The sequence below is a fragment of the Cherax quadricarinatus genome, chromosome 17, assembly GCF_038502225.1.
Source record: "Cherax quadricarinatus isolate ZL_2023a chromosome 17, ASM3850222v1, whole genome shotgun sequence".
Taxonomy (NCBI): domain Eukaryota; kingdom Metazoa; phylum Arthropoda; class Malacostraca; order Decapoda; family Parastacidae; genus Cherax; species Cherax quadricarinatus.
The window spans coordinates 50,962,810-50,981,290 of NC_091308.1; the positions used below are offsets into that span (position 1 = coordinate 50,962,810).

At 38.1% G+C, this 18,481-nt stretch overlaps 1 protein-coding gene across 3 annotated transcripts in view; it reads right to left on the minus strand.

Moving 5' to 3' along the window:
• Unc50 (Unc50 RNA binding protein) overlaps nt 1-18,481 on the minus strand; it is a 254,965-nt gene that overhangs the window by 189,614 nt on the left and 46,870 nt on the right. For all 3 annotated transcript variants that reach the window (XM_070085996.1, XM_070085995.1, XM_070085997.1), the window contains one exon: nt 14,155-14,220. In XM_070085996.1, the coding sequence (XP_069942097.1) occupies nt 14,155-14,220 (66 nt within the window). The remainder of the gene's footprint in view (nt 1-14,154; nt 14,221-18,481) is intronic.

Sequence of the window (18,481 nt, forward strand, 5' to 3'; positions counted from 1 at the left end):
CTACCTGGATGAGGGCTAACAAACTTACTCTAAACATTGACAAAGCCTACTTCATTCAGTTTGGTAACAGAACTACAGACGTCCCTCTTAACATAATGATAAACGGATCACCTATCACAAAACTCACAGAGGGAAAATTCTTAGGAATCCACCTTGATAATAGACTCAAATTTCAAACACACACATACAACAAATTTCCAAAAAATTTCCAAGACCGTAGGCATACTATCGAAGATACGGTACTATGTTCGACAGTCAGCCCTCCTGGCCCAATATCACTCACTTATTTACCCCTATCTCACCTATGGAATTTGTGCATGGGGCTCAACAACAATAAACCATCTCAGACCATTAATTATCCAACAAAAGGCTGCAGTCAGAATGATAACAAATTCCCACTACAGACAGCACACTCCACCAATATTCAAAACTCTAAACCTACTCACCACACAAAACATCCATACTTTTTACTGCACCTACTACATACATAGAACACTTAACTCTGATATAAACCCTCCCCTCAAACGTCTCCTTGCCAACCTTAACATAACACATGACCATAACGAAAGGCACAGATCACTCTTTGGTGTTCCTCGTGTCCACCTCACACTATGCAAAAACTCAATGCACATAAAAGGCCCTAAAATCTGGAATTCATTACCTGTGAATATAAAAGAAATGCTGTCTGTTTATAAATTCAAGTCACTTCTCAAAAATCACTTACTCACCCACAACTAAATAAATACTGAATAATTGTATCTCATAAATTGTATCTCATAAATGTTTCTCATTATTGTATCTCATAAATGTCTAACCTGTGACCCAATCAAACTGTTATTTTTTAATTACATTACCTAACAGAATACTCCATTCTATTGAATGCTCAGCACACAGTAAATGACCATATGACCTGTCTTTGTAATACTCATTTGTGCTAAATTGTTATCTGTTTACAATAATGTTTTTACCACTGAATATATCATTGCTTAGTTAATCTTAAGTTAATTTAGCCTGTCCATAATGCTCTGCATACAAGGGGCTTTGGCATGCTGCACTTTAGTAACTGTATTCCTTTGTACTTCTCTGTATCATGTTCAAATTAATAAATAAATAAATAAATTTATTTCCATGAGGAAGGGTTGTTGAGGTGGTTCGGACATGTAGAGAGAATGGAGCGAAACAGAATGACTTCAAGAGTGTATCAGTCTGTAGTGGAAGGAAGGCGGGGTAGGGGTCGGCCTAGGGAGGGGGTAAAGGAGGTTTTGTGTGCGAGGGGCTTGGACTTCCAGCAGGCATGCGTGAGCGTGTTTGATAGGAGTGAATGGAGACAAATGGTTTTTAATACTTGACGTGCTGTTGGAGTGTGAGCAAAGTAACATTTATGAAGGGATTCAGGGAAACCGGCAGGCCGGACTTGAGTCCTGGAGATGGGAAGTACAGTGCCTGCACTCTGAAGGAGGGGTGTTAATGTTGCAGTTTAAAAACTGTAGTGTAAAGCACCCTTCTGGCAAGACAGTGATGGAGTGAATGATGGTGAAAGTTTTTCTTTTTCGGGCCACCCTGCCTTGGTGGGAATCGGCCGGTGTGATAATAAAAAAAAAAAAAAAAAAAAAAATAAAGCAGGAAATCATTGATAAACACAAAGTAAGAATGTAGCATTAAGAGTGTAGCATTAAGAGTGTAGCATTAAGAGTGTTGCATTAAGAGTGTAGCATTAAGAGTGTTGCATTAAGAATGTAGCATAAAGTGTAGCATTAAGAATAGCATTAAGAGTGTAGCAATTAAGAGATTAAGCGACAGAAAAAGGACGAAACGAAATGAACTCCTGACAGCATACGCCGCTGTGCCCAGCATCTCTTCTACCTCATCAACCTTTGCCAGCATCTCTTCTCCAAGGTAAATGCCACATTATTATTATTATTATTATTATTATTATTATTATTATTATTATTATTATTGTTATTATTGTTGTTTTCCTTATGAAACTACATAGTGATCTAATGGAGTTTGCCTTATAAACACTCCATTTTTTGTTATAATAAAAGCATGGGAAGGTATGTAGTCAGGAGCAGGAACAATGGCCACTGTGCCACCACCTCCACTACCACTACTCAAATATGTAATGACATATGTATTTCATTCATTCTAGTGTATACTATGTCATTTTTTGTACCTCTGTATGTGTGCTCAAATTGTTAATAAATAAATAAATAAATAAATAAATTTTAGATGAATTGTGATAGATAAATAAGCAGTAGAGTTGATATTAGGGAAATATTGAAGTATTTTGTCATACCTGGATTCCACTGGGACGGATTAATTTCATTTCAACTAATTTAAATGAGGAAAATTGACTCTACAACAAGCAAATCCAGATGCAAGCAAGGTCACAGAATGGATTAAACTCGTAAGTAGAGGTTCCACTGTACGTATATGTAAAGTTGATGATGAAAGTGTTGAATGATGATGAAAGTTCCTTTTTTTTTTCGGATCACCCTGCCTTGGTGGGAAACAGCCAATGTGTTAAAAAAAAAATGCAATGTTTATTGCCCTTATAGTCTTAAGTTAGGCTTAAGCTTGCCTAAAATGCTCTGCATAACCATGGTCTTTCTGCATGCATTCAAGTGTGTGAATGATCACACAGTTCACTGCTAGCCAACACACACACCCTGACTCTTCAAAGATCTAAATCTACTTACTATACAAAAGATTCACTCTTACTACTGTGCATCCTACATATACAAAACAATAAATTCTAATATTAATCCTGACCTGAACCACTTCCTTGGTAGATGCAACAGGACCCATAATAGACATAATACAGTACTAGAAACCATACCACTGGTGGGGATAGAACCCGCGATCAGAAAGTCATAAAACTCCAGACCAACGCATTAGCTACTAGACCAGTGCGTCGGTCTGGAATTTTATGACTCTCTGATTACGGCTTCTATCCTTGCCTGTGGTATGGTTTGTTTGCAATCGTGTCATTACGATTTTGTTAGACATAATACTACACACAAAATGCAACAGGACCCATAGACATAATACCAGACACAAAAGTCTCTATGACATATCCTGTGTCCAGCTTAATCTTTGTAAAAACTCAATGTGCATAAAAGTACCCAAAATCTGGAACTCCCTGACAGATATATCCAGAGCCACTCTCTCTCTCTCTCTCTGCCAGCATCTTCAAAATTACCTTAACCTCACAGCCATTAAATATACTGAATGTGTTCAAAATTTGCTCATATGCTAAAATCCTTATTACTAATCATAAGCCAACCTGTAATCCTTAAAACAATTAAACTTGATAAAAGTGTTCATTGTTACAACTGCTAAGAGACTGTATATACTACAAGCAATCAATTAAATATTGTCTTATTAGTCTTAAGTTTTCCCAAAATGCTCTGCATATTAGGAGGTTTTCTGCATGCACACCTAAATGTCACCCATCTCTGTACAAACACTGTATCATGCTGAAATAAAGAATCTTTAAACTTTACAGTGTCACCCTTTTCTGTACAAAACAATACATCATGTGGAAATAAACTCTGACTTTGAAAACAAAGGCCACAGGTGGAGGCCACAGTTGGCATTTTGACCGATAAGAGTCCCATCAACTACATGTACACACTTCAGTAGCAACAAGGAATGGAAGGCAAAACAAAACTCCTGCTACTTTTTACCTTGCTTCAGACAAGAATATGTGATTAGAGTGCCCGAAATGCTTTGCATATTAGTGGCTTTCTTTTTGTGCTTACCAATGTTTTTTTTTTACATGTTAACTATATCATTTGTACAGCACATAGAAATAAAAACCATATTTGTAACTGTGACAAAAATTCTGAATGATGATGATGTGAGTGCTGGGGATTTTGAGGGTAATTCATGCTCATACCTCTCCACTTACTGTGGAAGGAATTTGCTGTCTTCAGTGAACAAGCTCCATTGAACTGTTATTCTATACCAATAATGTTTTGAAAAAAATAAACTCATAAATTGAGTCAACAACCGGCTTCCTCCAGGCCTTAGAAATGCAAGTCTGAGGAATGCAATCCTATTTTTCCCCATACATTTTTCACCCCATAAGTCATGGAAATCAATGGTAGCTAGTTTTCAGGAACATAACCCCATGTGAATTATGAATTCCCACTGTATTTATGCTTTGATGTGGGAACACATGTGAATTTCTTGAAAGAACAGGGCTCAAGAACTCAAAAATTCCAAATTATTATTACAGCCTCTCCTCATCTAACGACGGGGTTCCATGCATAAGACTGCAATGATAAACGAATTCATCGCTAACCGAGGAACCATCCCTTTCTGATACTTCAAGCATTGGTAACAACCATTTAAAACATTTTATTCATGAATGAGGCCTTTCTGCTGCCTAGTTATTATGGCTTGAAATCCTGTCGATGCTTTCACTGCCTCTTTCACTCTATCTTTATCCTTCAAGTTAGTGGAAATGGTAGAATGCACCAGCTTCAAGTCAAGGGCTATCACTTGCACTTTCTTACCAGCTTCATATTTGTTTATAGTCTTCATTTTCACCTCAGAATCGATAGCCTTCCTTTGTTTTATGGTGCTTCCTACACCTGAAGTCAACATCTTCCTTTTTGCTGACACCTTGTACTATGGGGTGCACAATAAAGTACAAATTTGTACAAATATGTAGTCCAGGGAGGTACTACCGTCCTGCCAAGTGAGTGTAAAACAAAAGCCTGTAATTGTTTTACATGATGGTAGGATTGCTGGTGTCTTTTGTCTGTCTCATAAACATGCAAGATTTCAGGTACGTCTTGCTACTTCTACTTACACTTAGGTCACACTACACATACATGTACAAGCATATATATATACACCCCTCTGGGTTTTCTGCTATTTTCTTTCTAGTTCTTGTTCTTGTTTATTTCCTCTTATCTCCATGGGGAAGTGGAACAGAATTCTTCCTCCGTAAGCCATGTGTGTCGCAAGAGGCGACTGAAATGCCGGGAGCAAGGGGCTAGTAACCCCTTCTCCTGTATATATTACTAAATTTGAAAGGAGAAACTTTTGTTTTTCCTTTTGGGCCACCCCACCTCGGTGGGATACGGCTAGTATGTTGAAAGAAGAAGAAAGATGCAGTCTTGGAGACTGTGAAAGCTAGTGTACTGACTGGCTGCAAGAAGGAGATTGAGATGCTTGACACTGAGATGCTGCACTGCCAGTTTCCATGACCCAAGTTCTCATACAGCATACAATACTGAGTGGTTGGACAGCCTGTCGTAACTCTGAGTTGTTGGTAAATGAGTATACATCGTTAAGTGAGGAGAGGCTGTATTATTATTACAGTGGTATCTCGGGATATGAACTTGAACAATTGTGTAAGTGTATTTTTGTAAGTGCTTTTGTAAGTGCATTTTTCTGGGTCTGAAACGAATTAATCTAATTTACATTATTCCTTATGGGAACAAATTCGTTCAGTACTTGAACAGCCTTCTGGAACAAATTAGATTTGTATCCCGAGGTACTACTGTATTATTATTATTATTATTATTATTTTAAAACGTCAGCCATTTCCCACCAAAATATGTGAAGTACTAAATTAAAAATTTCAGTGTGTGTTTAAAAATGATGTTTTAATACTCAAGCTAGACATACACGCACCCAAACTGAAAGCCCATTCAATCTCCACAATTTTGAAAAGAAAAATATCTCTAAATGGTAGAGAATCTTTTTCCTAGAGATGACATAAAAAATGCAAAATTTATTCTAATACTTAGAGAATTATGCATGCACAAAGTCTGAGGCCAAGAGTACAGTGCCTTCCGTAAAGTATGCTGCTTCTCCCCCTTTCAAACCATGATCACAAAACACAGGAAAAAAAAAACTGTGGTCTACATACCAATAATTTAGTATTTTGTAGGTCATCCCTTGTGCATTGGGACATCTTTCAACCATCTAGGAAGCGACTTGCATAAGTTCTTGAGGTATTTTGGGGGTAAACTCCCCCATCACTCTTGGATGGCAACATGCAGCTGTGGGTGTGAACTGTTGTAGTTCCCTTGTAGACCTTTATCATAGTCCAGGGGCTCTTAATGAGGTTCAAGTCAAGGGAATTACCTGGCCAATCACTGAAGAATGGTTATTTCACAGTCACAAAGCCACTGAACAACTAACTGAGCTGTGTGGCAAGTAGCACTCTCTAGCACAAAAAATCTTTGTGCCATACTGAGTGAAAGATTTGGGTAAATAACAGATCAATTCCAGGTACAGTGGTATCCTGAGTTTCATACAGCTCCCAACTTGAACAATTATGTCAGTGTATTATTGTAAGTGCTTTTGTAAGTATTTTTGGGGGTCTGAAACAGACTAATCTAATTTACATTATTCCTTATGGGAACAAATTTGCTCAGTAACAACACTCGAACAGCCTTCTGGAACGTATTATGGCTGAAACTCGGGGTACCACTGTAGTTGTAATGGTTCATATGTGGGGTTTTAGGCAGCATGATCAACTCACCAACACTTTCGGCTCTAAAACAAACCCAACCCATTAGAGATGCAGAGTATTTTGTGGTACCACAGGTACAGTGTGGGCCACAGGGGTTACTACCTCAGTTTTTGTAAGTGTTCACACCATGGTTAGAGGTCACTGTAAAGGTGACTCTTTAGTCCCAAGAACTTTCATTGTTCTGTGGTCCATGTTTGGTATTTCTTTGTAAAAATGACTATGCTTTCTCTGCAAACAGCTCAAAATTGGTTTCTGGACTGATCTACAGCTGCTGTAACCAAGCTCCTTCACACATCTATTAACAGTTCTAATACACATTATGAAGCAGTTTTGAATTCTTTTCTAGAATCTCAAGTCTCAAGCTGCCTCTCTATTACAGTTAACACAAGTGAAGACATTTCTCTGGCTTCCCTGGATGTGCTTTTTGTGTGGTCTCGTTATCACTACTGACCACACAGAACAGATGCATCCAGTTCCTCAATGAATGTTCACATATGCCAATGGCTTTTATTATTTTCTTTGTTTGATGGCCTGCCTTATATAATTCAATGATCTGTGCAACTGTCTCTTTTGTCAGTAACTTATTCTTCAAATCAAATCAAATCAAGCTTATTCCCTATAAAGATTACAATGTAGAGTTTACATATCATAGGATATTGTGTGGTTTACATATTATATAAAACTAATTACAGAGAGGGCCACTATCACACCTAGCATGACTAGGCATTTTGGGCAGACTAAGATTAATTCAAAACTCTATATTGGTACAGATTATGGAGCATATTGGTGTTAAGGCTAAGTAACTGCATTACAGTTTGTAAATTTAGCTATGTGAATGGTTTTGTTTTGGTACAATACATAGTTTCTATGAAGCTCCTATATTGGAGTATCACAGGAAAACTTATGACTAGTTAAAATTCATTAGGTAATAGTTGTATTACGTATTTCTGTGTTTAGTCAATTGGGTGAGTGTAGGTGCGAATTGTTGGGAATCACAGATATTGAGGGGAGGTCTAGGTTGTTTTTTATGTGTATGATACAAGAGAATAAGTGGTTTTCATGTAGTTAGCTGATGGTGGGGTGTGTCAGGGAGAAAAGATGTGTTCTAATGGTAGTTTTGAAAGTGATGAATGTGTCTGCAGTTCTAGAGTTTTCAGGTAGGGTGTTCCAGATTTTAGTCCCTTTTATGTACACGGAATTTTTGTATAGGTTTAGCCGGACACAGAGAATGTCGTAGAGATGTTTGTGTCTCATGTTATGCCTGTGGGTCCTGTCACAACTATCAAGAGTGTGTTTTAGGTCAGGGTAAATATTGGAATTTAAGGTTCTGTAAATGTAGGCTGCACAGTAGTAAGTGTGGATGTTCTGAACAGAGAGTAAGTTTAGATCTATGAAGAATGGGGGGGGGGGAGGGGATGTTGCCTGGGATTGGATTGCGTGATTATTCTTAGTGCGGGTTTTTGTTGGGTTATTATTGACTTTGTGTGTGTTGCTGCAGTTGATCTCCAAGCACAAATAGCATAGGTGAGGTAGGGATAAATGAGTGAATGATTTAGTGTGAGAAGAGCAGATTGTGGCATGTAGTAACGTATCTTGGAGAGGATCCCAACCATTTTAGATACTTTTCTTGTTATGGGTTGGATATGGGTGCTGAAATTCGGGTTGCTGTCGAGGTGCAGGCCTAGGAATTTGCCCTCGTTATGTCTGGCAATAAGAGTGTTGTCGATCTTAATGTTAAGTTGTGCAACACCTGCTCTGTTACCAAACATAATATAGAAGGTTTTGTCAGTGTTAAGTGTAAGTTTATTGGCTGTCATCCAAGTACTAGATATTTTGAGTAGCTCCTCGTTAACAATGGTGTTGAGGGTGGCAAGATTTGGGTGGGAGATGACATAAGTCATGTCGTCAGCAAAGAGAATGGGTTTCAGGTGTTGTGATACATTGGGAAGATCACTGATGTATAAGTGGAAGAGCAGGGGACCAAGGACACTTCCCTGTGGTACTCCAGTATCAAGTGGCCATGTTGATGAGGTTGTGTCTTTAATGGTGACATATTGATACCTATTAGTGAGGTAGGATTTGAAATATGCAAGTGCATGGCCTCTTATACCATAATGGTCAAGTTTGTGGAGTAGGATGCTATGATCTACTGTGTCAAAAGCTTTTCTTAGGTCAATAAAAAGTCCTAATGGATATTCCTTATTTTCTAGTGCTGTGTAAAGCAGATCTAATATTTTTACAATTGCATCATTAGTGCTTTTATTTTTTTCTGAAGCCAAATTGGCAGGGGTTGAGTATGTTTTGTGATGTTATAAACAAATATAATCTCTTGTGCACGAATTTCTCGAAGATTTTGGATAGCAATGGTAAGTTTGACATTGGCCTATACAGGTCTCCCTCAACATTCGCGTTTTCAACTTTCGCGGGCTTCACACATTCGCGAATTCCCAACTGCCAAATTCCCAGCCACCAAATCATATTTAAGTTTCCCACCACGAGTCCCTACTACCATCCCTCCGATCCCCGCAACTGGCAGCCAGCCCTCCCACCAGTGTGGTGAGTGTTTTGTTTGTTCATTATTTGCTATTAAACTACAGTATAAATAATGTAAACCCATTCATGACTGCATATTGGACTGGCTATTCTGACAGGTATTGGACAGTGACATCATGTGTCTACTCTTGAACACAGCAAAGAATCAAACATTTCTGCTACTGCTAATAATAACAATAGTAGTAATAATAACAATAATAATAATAATAATAATAATAATAATAATAATAATAATAATAATAATAATAATAATAATAATAAAGATGATAGAATTGAAGAAGGAAATTGTACAAAAATACAAGGGAGTGGTTGACACATCATCAGTGTGGCTTTGTTTATGCTGGAGTGAGCATTAGTCTCCGTGCTCTTCCAAACATTTCACAATAATTCACTGTGTTTGGTGCTTGTAGCTTGAGTGCGACTGGAGTGGTTGAGGAAGCGGATGAGGCAGTGGGTGAGGCAGCGGTTGAGGCAGCGGTTGAGGCAGCGGTTGAGGCAATGGTAGAGGCAGCAGTTGAGGCAGCGGTTGAGGCAGTTGGTGAGGCAGTGGTTGAGGCAGTGGTTGAGGCAGTAGGTGAGGCAGCAGTTGAGGCAGTGGTTGAGGCAGTGGCTGAGGCAGTGGGTGAGGCAGCGGTTGAGGCAGCGGTATTTAATAACATACATGTTATTAATAATAATAATAAGAATAATAATAATAATACATGTCATTAATAATATGTACTATTATTATTTATAACATATATGTTATTAAATACCACTGCCTCAACTGCTGCCTCTACCATTGCCTCAACTGCTGCCTCTACCATTGCCTCAACTGCTGCCTCTACCATTGCCTCAACTGCTGCCTCACCCACTGCCTCACCCTCTGCCTCAACCACTGCCTCAACCACTCCAGTCGCACTCAATCTACAAGCACCAAACACAGTGAATTATTGTGAAATGTTTGGAAGAGCACGGAGACTAATGCTCACTCCAGCATAAACAAAGCCACACTGACGATGTGTCAACCACTCCCTCGTATTTTTGTACAATTTCCTTCAATTCTATCATATTTATTATTATTATTATTATTATTATTACTACTATTGTTATTATTAGCAGTAGCAGAATTGTTTGATTCTTTGCTGTGTTCAAGAGTAAACACATGATGTCACCATCCAATACCTGTCGGAATAGCCATTCCAATATGCAGTCATGAATGAGTTTACATTATTTATACTGTAGTTTAACCCTTTGACTGTTTTCGACGTATAAATACGTCTTACGAGCCAATGTTTCTGACGTATATATACTCAATAATTCTAGCGGCTTCAAATCAAGCGGGAGAAAGCTGGTAGGCCCACATGTGAGAGAATGGGTCTGTGTGGTCAGTGTGCACCACATAAAAAAAATCCTGCAGCACACATTGCGTAATGAGAAAAAAAAACTCTGATCGTTTTTTTTGGAATAAAACGCCGACTTTGAGGTGTATTTTCGTATAGTATTTATCGTTGTATTCGCGTTTTCATGGTCTTAGGTGATAAAATGGAAAACATATTACAGAAATAGAGATGATTTTCATTACTTTGACGATGAAAACGACCTTGAAACTAAGCTCAAAGTAGCAGAAATGTTCGATTTTTACCAATGTTCAGGAGTAAATAAATCACACCACACGTCCAATACACGTCAACTGGGGAGTCTAATATTCTTTCACTAGTGCACTGATATTATTTATACCATTTTTACAATAATGCAGTAGTCTGCATAACAGTAAATTTTGTATTTTTTTGTATGAGTAAAAAATCAAAATAGAAAGCAATAATAATATAAGAGGGGCCTAGAGATGTGACTAATGAACAGAGCATATGTTATTTTAGTGTCACGAATGTCTACCTTGTTTATTCTCTACCCTATTTTGAAATTGGCATCTTTTTTAGTTTGCGTGAAATTGGCCAAATTGCCAATTTCTGACCACCATATTGGGTAGTCCAAATTAGTAAATGGGAGGTTTCTTGTACTCAGCTGATAGATAAAATGGAGTTCTAAAGAAATAGCTATGAGTTTGGTCAACTGGAACAATGGAATTGGCTGAAAATAGGGCTCAAAGTCGGCGAAATCGCCGATACGCATATGTGGCCGAGACCGCTAACTTCGCGGGAGCATAATTCCATGAGTTTTCGACCAAATTTCGAACTTTTGGTGTCATTACCATCGGGAAAAGATTCTCTATCATTTCATAAGAAAAAATAATTTTTTTTTTTCAAAAATTGAGCGACATAGAATGACAGTTTCAGAGAGGGGCCTGAAACAGTCAAAGGGTTAATAGCAAATAATGAACAAACAAAACACTCACCACACTGGTGGGAGGGCTGGCTGCCAGTTGCGGGGGTCGGAGGGATGGTAGTAGGGACTCACAGTGGTTGAGGAAGTGGTGGAGGCATTGGTGGAGGCATTGGTGGAGGCAGTGGTGGAGGCAGTGGTATTTAATAACATACATGTTATTAAACCATAACATGTATGTATATAGTACAATTTACGTTTTCATGTATTTTATGACTGTTCATGGTTCAACAAGTTAAGGAAGCAGTATTGTAGTATATTTCCCTACAATATATTGGGGCACCAAACATTCACGATTTTTCAACATTTACGAGGATCTTGATCCCCTAACCCTCGCGAATGTTGAGGGAGACCTGTAGTTGTTTACATCTGTGGGGTCACCACCTTTATGTATTGCTGTCTTGAGTAGTGTCGGGAAAGTGCAAGTTTCTAATGACTTGTTAAAAAGTAATGAAATAGCATGCAAAAGGACATGGGCCGCTCACTTGTACAATAATGGTGGGACATGAGACAGATTCCCTGAATTATTTTTAAGTGACTTAATAATCGTGGTGACTTCAGTGGGCTCAGTAGGTGTAAGATAGAAGGAATTTTGGAAAATTCCCATTTAAGTAATCATTTGCAAGGGTGTTAGTACCTGGGATTTTACTGGCGAGATTAGATCCTATGGTTGAGAAGTTGTTTATCTTGTTAATTGTATCAATGGGATGCAGCGGTGTTTTGTTCGGTTTAGTTAGGACAATATCCTTGGGCTTTTTTTCAGTTTGTGGGTTCCTAGAATCTGAGAGAGTGTTTTCCAGGTCTTTTTTATATCTCCTCTTGTTTCAGTGAATCTGCTGGAGTAGTACAAGTGTCTGGCTTTTTTTATAGTATGGTGAGAACTGATGAGTAGTGTTTAGGAATATCTTGACCATATTAATCTGTCTGTAGCCAAAAATGTCCGATAAGCTCAGTACTAAAGACCACATGGTGCAGGGAGATCAAAGACACACATCCATCCAATACACAAACCCAGAAAGCACTGAGCATGCAGTGAGAAACTAGGCAGAATTCTGAGACATCACACTTCAAGTTCTCTTTATAACAAGTGGGACTTGAACTCATGGTGAGTGAGTCCTAAAACTCACAGGCCAGTGTGCTAGCCACTAGTCCATACCTGCTTTGAGGGGACTTGAGCTAGAGCACACGACAGCCATGCTGGTGCGAGATTCATCTGTAAAAACCTGCATTTATGGCCCACATTAGAGCCCATGTTAACCTCACTATGATGTAGTGAAAAATATCTAGTTAGATGAATCTTGTTAGGCCGACCTGGACCGGTGAATAGCTCAATGGCCTATGAGGCCAACATGGACCAGTGGATAGCACACTGGCCTGTTTGTTTCAGTATGTGTTTGTCATAGGTTTAAGCTGTACCTGTTCTGAATTTGATTTCTCTCTGTTCATGAAACATGCCCCCAGGCCTCTCCTATATAACACTTACCCTTTATTTTGAATACATAAAAAAACAGAGGTCTTCCTTATTTTCTTGGGTAAGAAACCATAGTCAAGAATGTTCGTTCAAGGTCTAGGCTGTCCCAGTAATTGAAGCATACCTGGTCATGCCCATAAAATACACCAGGAGAGAAAAGACTACCTTTTCTGAGGAAAATCTTAAAAATATCAACCAAACTTGCCACTTTGAGGCCAATTTCAAGCCACTTCTGGTCTGAAACTGACCAAAATCTTCTCAGTTCACTAGTGTTTTCTGGTCTGTCTACCTACACCAAGAAACATCCAATCTATAAAGTGACCCAAGCAGTTAGAGGTCAGCTATTCTCATCATGCATTGCATAGGGGCACGATTTTTTCATACTGCACACATCCATTGCATAAACTTGTCTTCTCACTCTAGGCCTCCCAGGAGTCTTGCACCAACTTGAGGATGCTAAGATTCATGCATAAATCTAGAGCACTGATACTAATCCCACTGACACAGATCTATGTGACCAACAGTCACATAGATCTATGTCAAATCCACTGTAAAATATTTGATGTGAATTATTAAATATTTGATGTGAATTATGAACAAGTCACTGGAGACCAAGAACAAAGGTTTGAGGGCGGTGTATATATGTTGAAGCAAGAGGAGGTTGTACCTGGTACAGTACAGTACTGAGTACAGTCCATAAGTCTGTATTATGAACAGTACATCTCAACTTGAGCTATAATTAAAATCAGTGAAGTGTACACCAAGTCAGTGCTATACAGACCATAGACACATTTGTTAGCCCAACACTTACTGTGTGATCATCACCTGATCCACATGAGCAATGGTCTGGCATGATCACTTGTGAGGCATGATCAGCTGTCTGGTATAATCACCTATCTGGCATGATGAGCTGTCAGGCATGATCAGCTGTCAAGCATGATCATTTGTCTGGCATGATCAGCTGTCTGGCATAATCACCTGTCTGGAATGATCAGCACAGTGTAGGCATAGTTTTCTCCCAGGCATTTTTCTATTACTGACACTCAGTTCAAAGAGTGCCAGGGTCGAGGTTTTATGAACCCTTGCAACCAAGCCTGACCGCTGTCTTCCCTTAGTAGTTTTGAAAGTTTAACGATTTCCAGTATGTTTTCACTGCACAAATGTGACAGAGTTCACTGAACTTGCACTAGATACACAGAATATACATTAAGCAGAGTACAGTACTCACTACACTGTCAGAAGCACAAGTGGACCTCAATAGTTCAATGAATATCTGCTAGGTACACTGAACAATAAAGAGAGTACTCACCACACAACCAAAAGCACAGGAGAACCACAAATGCTGGGTCATCACGGGCAAACTGGGCCTTGGTCTCTGAAATATTAGAAATATGAGAAGCTCATCAAATATCAGAGCGAGCATAAAAATAATTTGAAAGGAACAGTTATAATGGAATATTAAATGAGGGAAATTTTGTATACTATGACTATACTAAGAAAGCACGGAAAGAAATGAATGTTCAGATGAAAACAGGGTCAAACTAAAAATATTTTAAGAAGGAAAGGATGCAAAGAACAATGATTTGTGACAAGGCAATAAACAAAAGCTAAATTTAAGTCGAGGAAGGTTCATGTCAAAGATAAATTCACCAGAGATAACCTTGTGGGTGATAAAATTACAGGAAAATTGGAGAAAATAGGCAATTAAGAAGACTATATATGGTGAGATGCAAGTAGCAGTGTAAGCAAGTCTATAAGACAGAGAAAAATTACCTGAAGCTTAGGTTTTACATTGAAGTGAATTTATAATATCATGCTGTACTGTAAGAATTTTTTGTAGGAGAGAGAAAGAATTATGTACATTCTGATAAAAATAAGGTCAAAAACCTCAGATGCATTCTGCTGAGGAACAAAAGTCACAATACCGGGGCTGTAACAATTAACAAATACCCTGGACTTGAGAGAGGAAAGTTTAGGTAACATTTCAGTCCATGCTGGACCATTCATTATTATTTATGTTTATTTATTATTAATTTGGATATGATGCTTAGATGTACAAAGAAATACAGTGGTTAAGTGTAACATGCCAAAAGCCCCTTGTATGCAGAGCATTATGGGCAGGCTTAAAATTAACATATGGTCATTTGCTGAGTTGCTGTGCATTCAATAGAATGGAGTATTCTATTAGGTAATGTAATTAAAAAAAAAGAAAAAAAAAAAGTTTGATAGGGTCACAGGTTATACATTTATGAGATATAGTTATTCAATATTTATTTAGTCATGGGTGAGTAAGTGATTTTTAAGAAGAGTCTTGAATTTATAAACAGACAGTGTTTCTTTTATATTCACAGGTAATGAATTCCAGATTTTTGGGCCTTTTATGTTCATTGAGTTTTTGCATAGTGTGAGATGGGCACGAGGAACATCAAAGAGTGATCTGTGCCTTGTGTTATGGTCATGTGTTCTGTGATGCCATGTTAGTAATGATAATAATAATCACCGAGTCTCATTCACCCTTTCAGAGTTTCGGCCGTACTAGTACGGCATACGAGCCAGGGTTTTTGACGTACATGTACTAGTATGCCTAAATTCTAGCGCCCTCAAATCTAGTGAGAGAAAGCTGGTAGGCCTACATATGAAAGAATGGGTCTATGTGGTCAGTGTGTGTGGTATAAAAAAATCCTGCAGCACACAGTGCGTAATGAGAAAAAAAAAAGTTGACCGTGTTTTTGGATTAAAACAGTGACTTTACACTGCATTTTCCTATGGTATTTATTGTTGTATTCTTGTTTTCCTGGTCTCATTTTATAGAATGAAAGACATATTACAGAAATTGAGATGATTTTGACTGGTTTTACAAAAAAAAGTACCTTGAAATTGAGCTCAAAGTAGCAGAAATGTTTGATTTTTACCTAAGTTCAAACGTAAACAAATCATGCTATGCGTCCAATACACGTCAACTGTGAGTCTAATATTCTTTCACAAGTGCGCTGATATTATTTATACCATTTCTACACCAATGCAGTAGTCTGCATAACAGTAAATCTACTATTTTTTTGTGAGAATAAAAATTCAAAGTGGAAAGCAAAAGAATGTAAGAGGGGCATGGGGACGTGACTAATGAACAGAGGAAATGTTATTTTAGTGCCAGGAATGTCTTTCTTGTTTATTCTGGACCCTATTTGGAAATTGGCATCTTTTGAAATTTGTGTGAAATTGGCAAAATTGCTAAATTCTGACCATTGTATTGGATAGTTGAAATCGAAAAACTTATGGTTTCTTGTACTCATTCGATAGAAAAAATGGAGTTCTAGCGAAATAGTTATGATTTTTTTTCGACAAGTACACTGAATTGGCTGAAAACAGTGCTCAAAGTGGGCAAAATCGCTGATGCATAAACATCGTCGAGACCGCTAACTTCGCGAGAGCATAATTCCGTAAGTTTTCCATCAAATTTCATACTTTTGGTGTCATTATGATCGGGAAAAGATTCTCTATCTTTTCATAAGAATTTTTTTTTTTTTTTTTTTTTGAAATTTGGCCAACCCTGAGAACAAGTCTCTGAGAGGGCTTGTCGACCCTGAAAGGGTTAAATGTTGTATATTACATTAATATATACATTTTCAATAATCCATCTATGATATTTTTTCAAAATTATATAACAAACACGATACATAACGTATAAAGATGATAAATACACCCCACAGTAGAATAAATAAATACAATTATGAGATGTGGTAGCCAGACAACTTGTATAAGTGACAGAAAGAATAATGTTTTCTCTAGTCCAACATAAGAGAAAATGTGTTACTGAGCATAACTGTAGAAAATTATTCCTTTCGTATGCCTTCACTCAGAGCTTCAGTTCTTCTAAAAATGGTGTTACATGAGAATGGGAGTGTTCCTCTTTATTTAATCTACTGTATCAATGTAGAGACAACTTGTAGACAATGTAACTTGCACACAAACCAGACGTGTACACCTGGTTTGTTTACAAAATTGGTGTCTGCCTGGTTTGTTTACATAACTCCTTGAGTGTCCTCTCTCATGTACTCATTCTTTCTCTCTCTCATTTATTCGTTTGATCTTGTTTATTCACCTCTGACCCTACATTAAGACTACAAATATTTTAAGGTAATTAATGAGTGAACTGTATATGCATTTTATCGCTCTGGGATGCATAAATGTCATAGAGTATTATGTGTGGGTTGGTTGGCCTGGTATGGTAGCCTGGCTGGCTACCATACATACCACACCTGATTTCTTACAATAAATACTACTCATCTCACCCTAGATTAAGACTATAAATATTTTAAGGTAATTAATGAGTGTACTATATGTGTATTTTACTTTTTTATTGTCTTTTAATGCATAGTTCTATTGCTAACTTAATATATGCTAGTGTAATTTTTTTTTTTTAACAAGTCGGCCATCTCCCACCAAGGCAGGGTGACCCAAAAAGAAAGAAAATCCCCAAAAAGAAAATACTCTCATCATCATTCAACACCTTCACCTCACTCACACATAGTCACTATTTTGCAGAGGTGCCCAGAATACAACAGTTTAGAAGTATATATGTATAAAAATACACAATATAGAGTGGACCCCCGCATACCGTTGGCCTTACATAACGTTAAATCCGCATACCGATACATTTTATCGCTAAGATTTTGCCTCGCATACCGCTAAAAAACCCGCTCAATGCTGTTCGTCCGAGACGCGTCTAATGTGCAGCCTTAGCCAGCCTCACATGTTCCGCCGGTGGCATTGTTTACCAGCCAGCCTCCGCGGTAACATCCAAGCATACAATCGGAATATTTTGTATTATTACAGTGTTTTTGGTGATTTTATCTGCAAAATAAGTGACCATGGGCCCCAAGAAAGCTTCTAGTGCCAACCCTACAGGAATAAGGGTGAGAATTACTATAGAGATGAAGAAAGAGATCATTGATAAGTATGAAAGTGGAGTGCGTGTCTCCGAGCTGGCCAGGTTGTATAATAAACCCCAGTCAACCATCGCTACTATTGTGGGCAACAAAAAGGCAATCAAGGAAGCTGTTCTTGCCAAAGGTTCAACTGTGTTTTCGAAACAGAGATCGCAAGTGATGGAAGATGTTGAGAGACTCTTATTGGTGTGGATAAATGAAAAGCAGATAGCAGGAGATATCATCTCTCAAGTGATCATAAGTGAAAAGGCTAGGAAGTTGCATCAGGATTTAATTAAAAAAATGCCTGCAACTAGTGATGATGTGAGTGAATTTAAGGCCAGCAAAGGTTGGTTTGAGAGATTTAAGAAGCGTAGTGGCATACATAGTGTGATAAGGCATGGTGAGGCTGCCAGTTCGGACCACAAAGCAGCTGAAAAATATGTGCAGGAATTCAAGGAATACATAGAAAGTGAAGGACTGAAACCTGAACAAGTGTTTAATTGTGATGAAACAGGCCTGTTTTGGAAGAAAATGCCAAGCAGGACCTACATTACTCAGGAGGAAAAGGCACTCCCAGGACATAAGCCTATGAAAGACAGGCTTACTCTGTTGATGTGTTCCAATGCTACTGGTGATTGCAAAGTGAAGCCTTTATTAGTGTATCACTCAGAAACTCCCAGAGCGTTCAGACAAAAGAATATCCTCAAG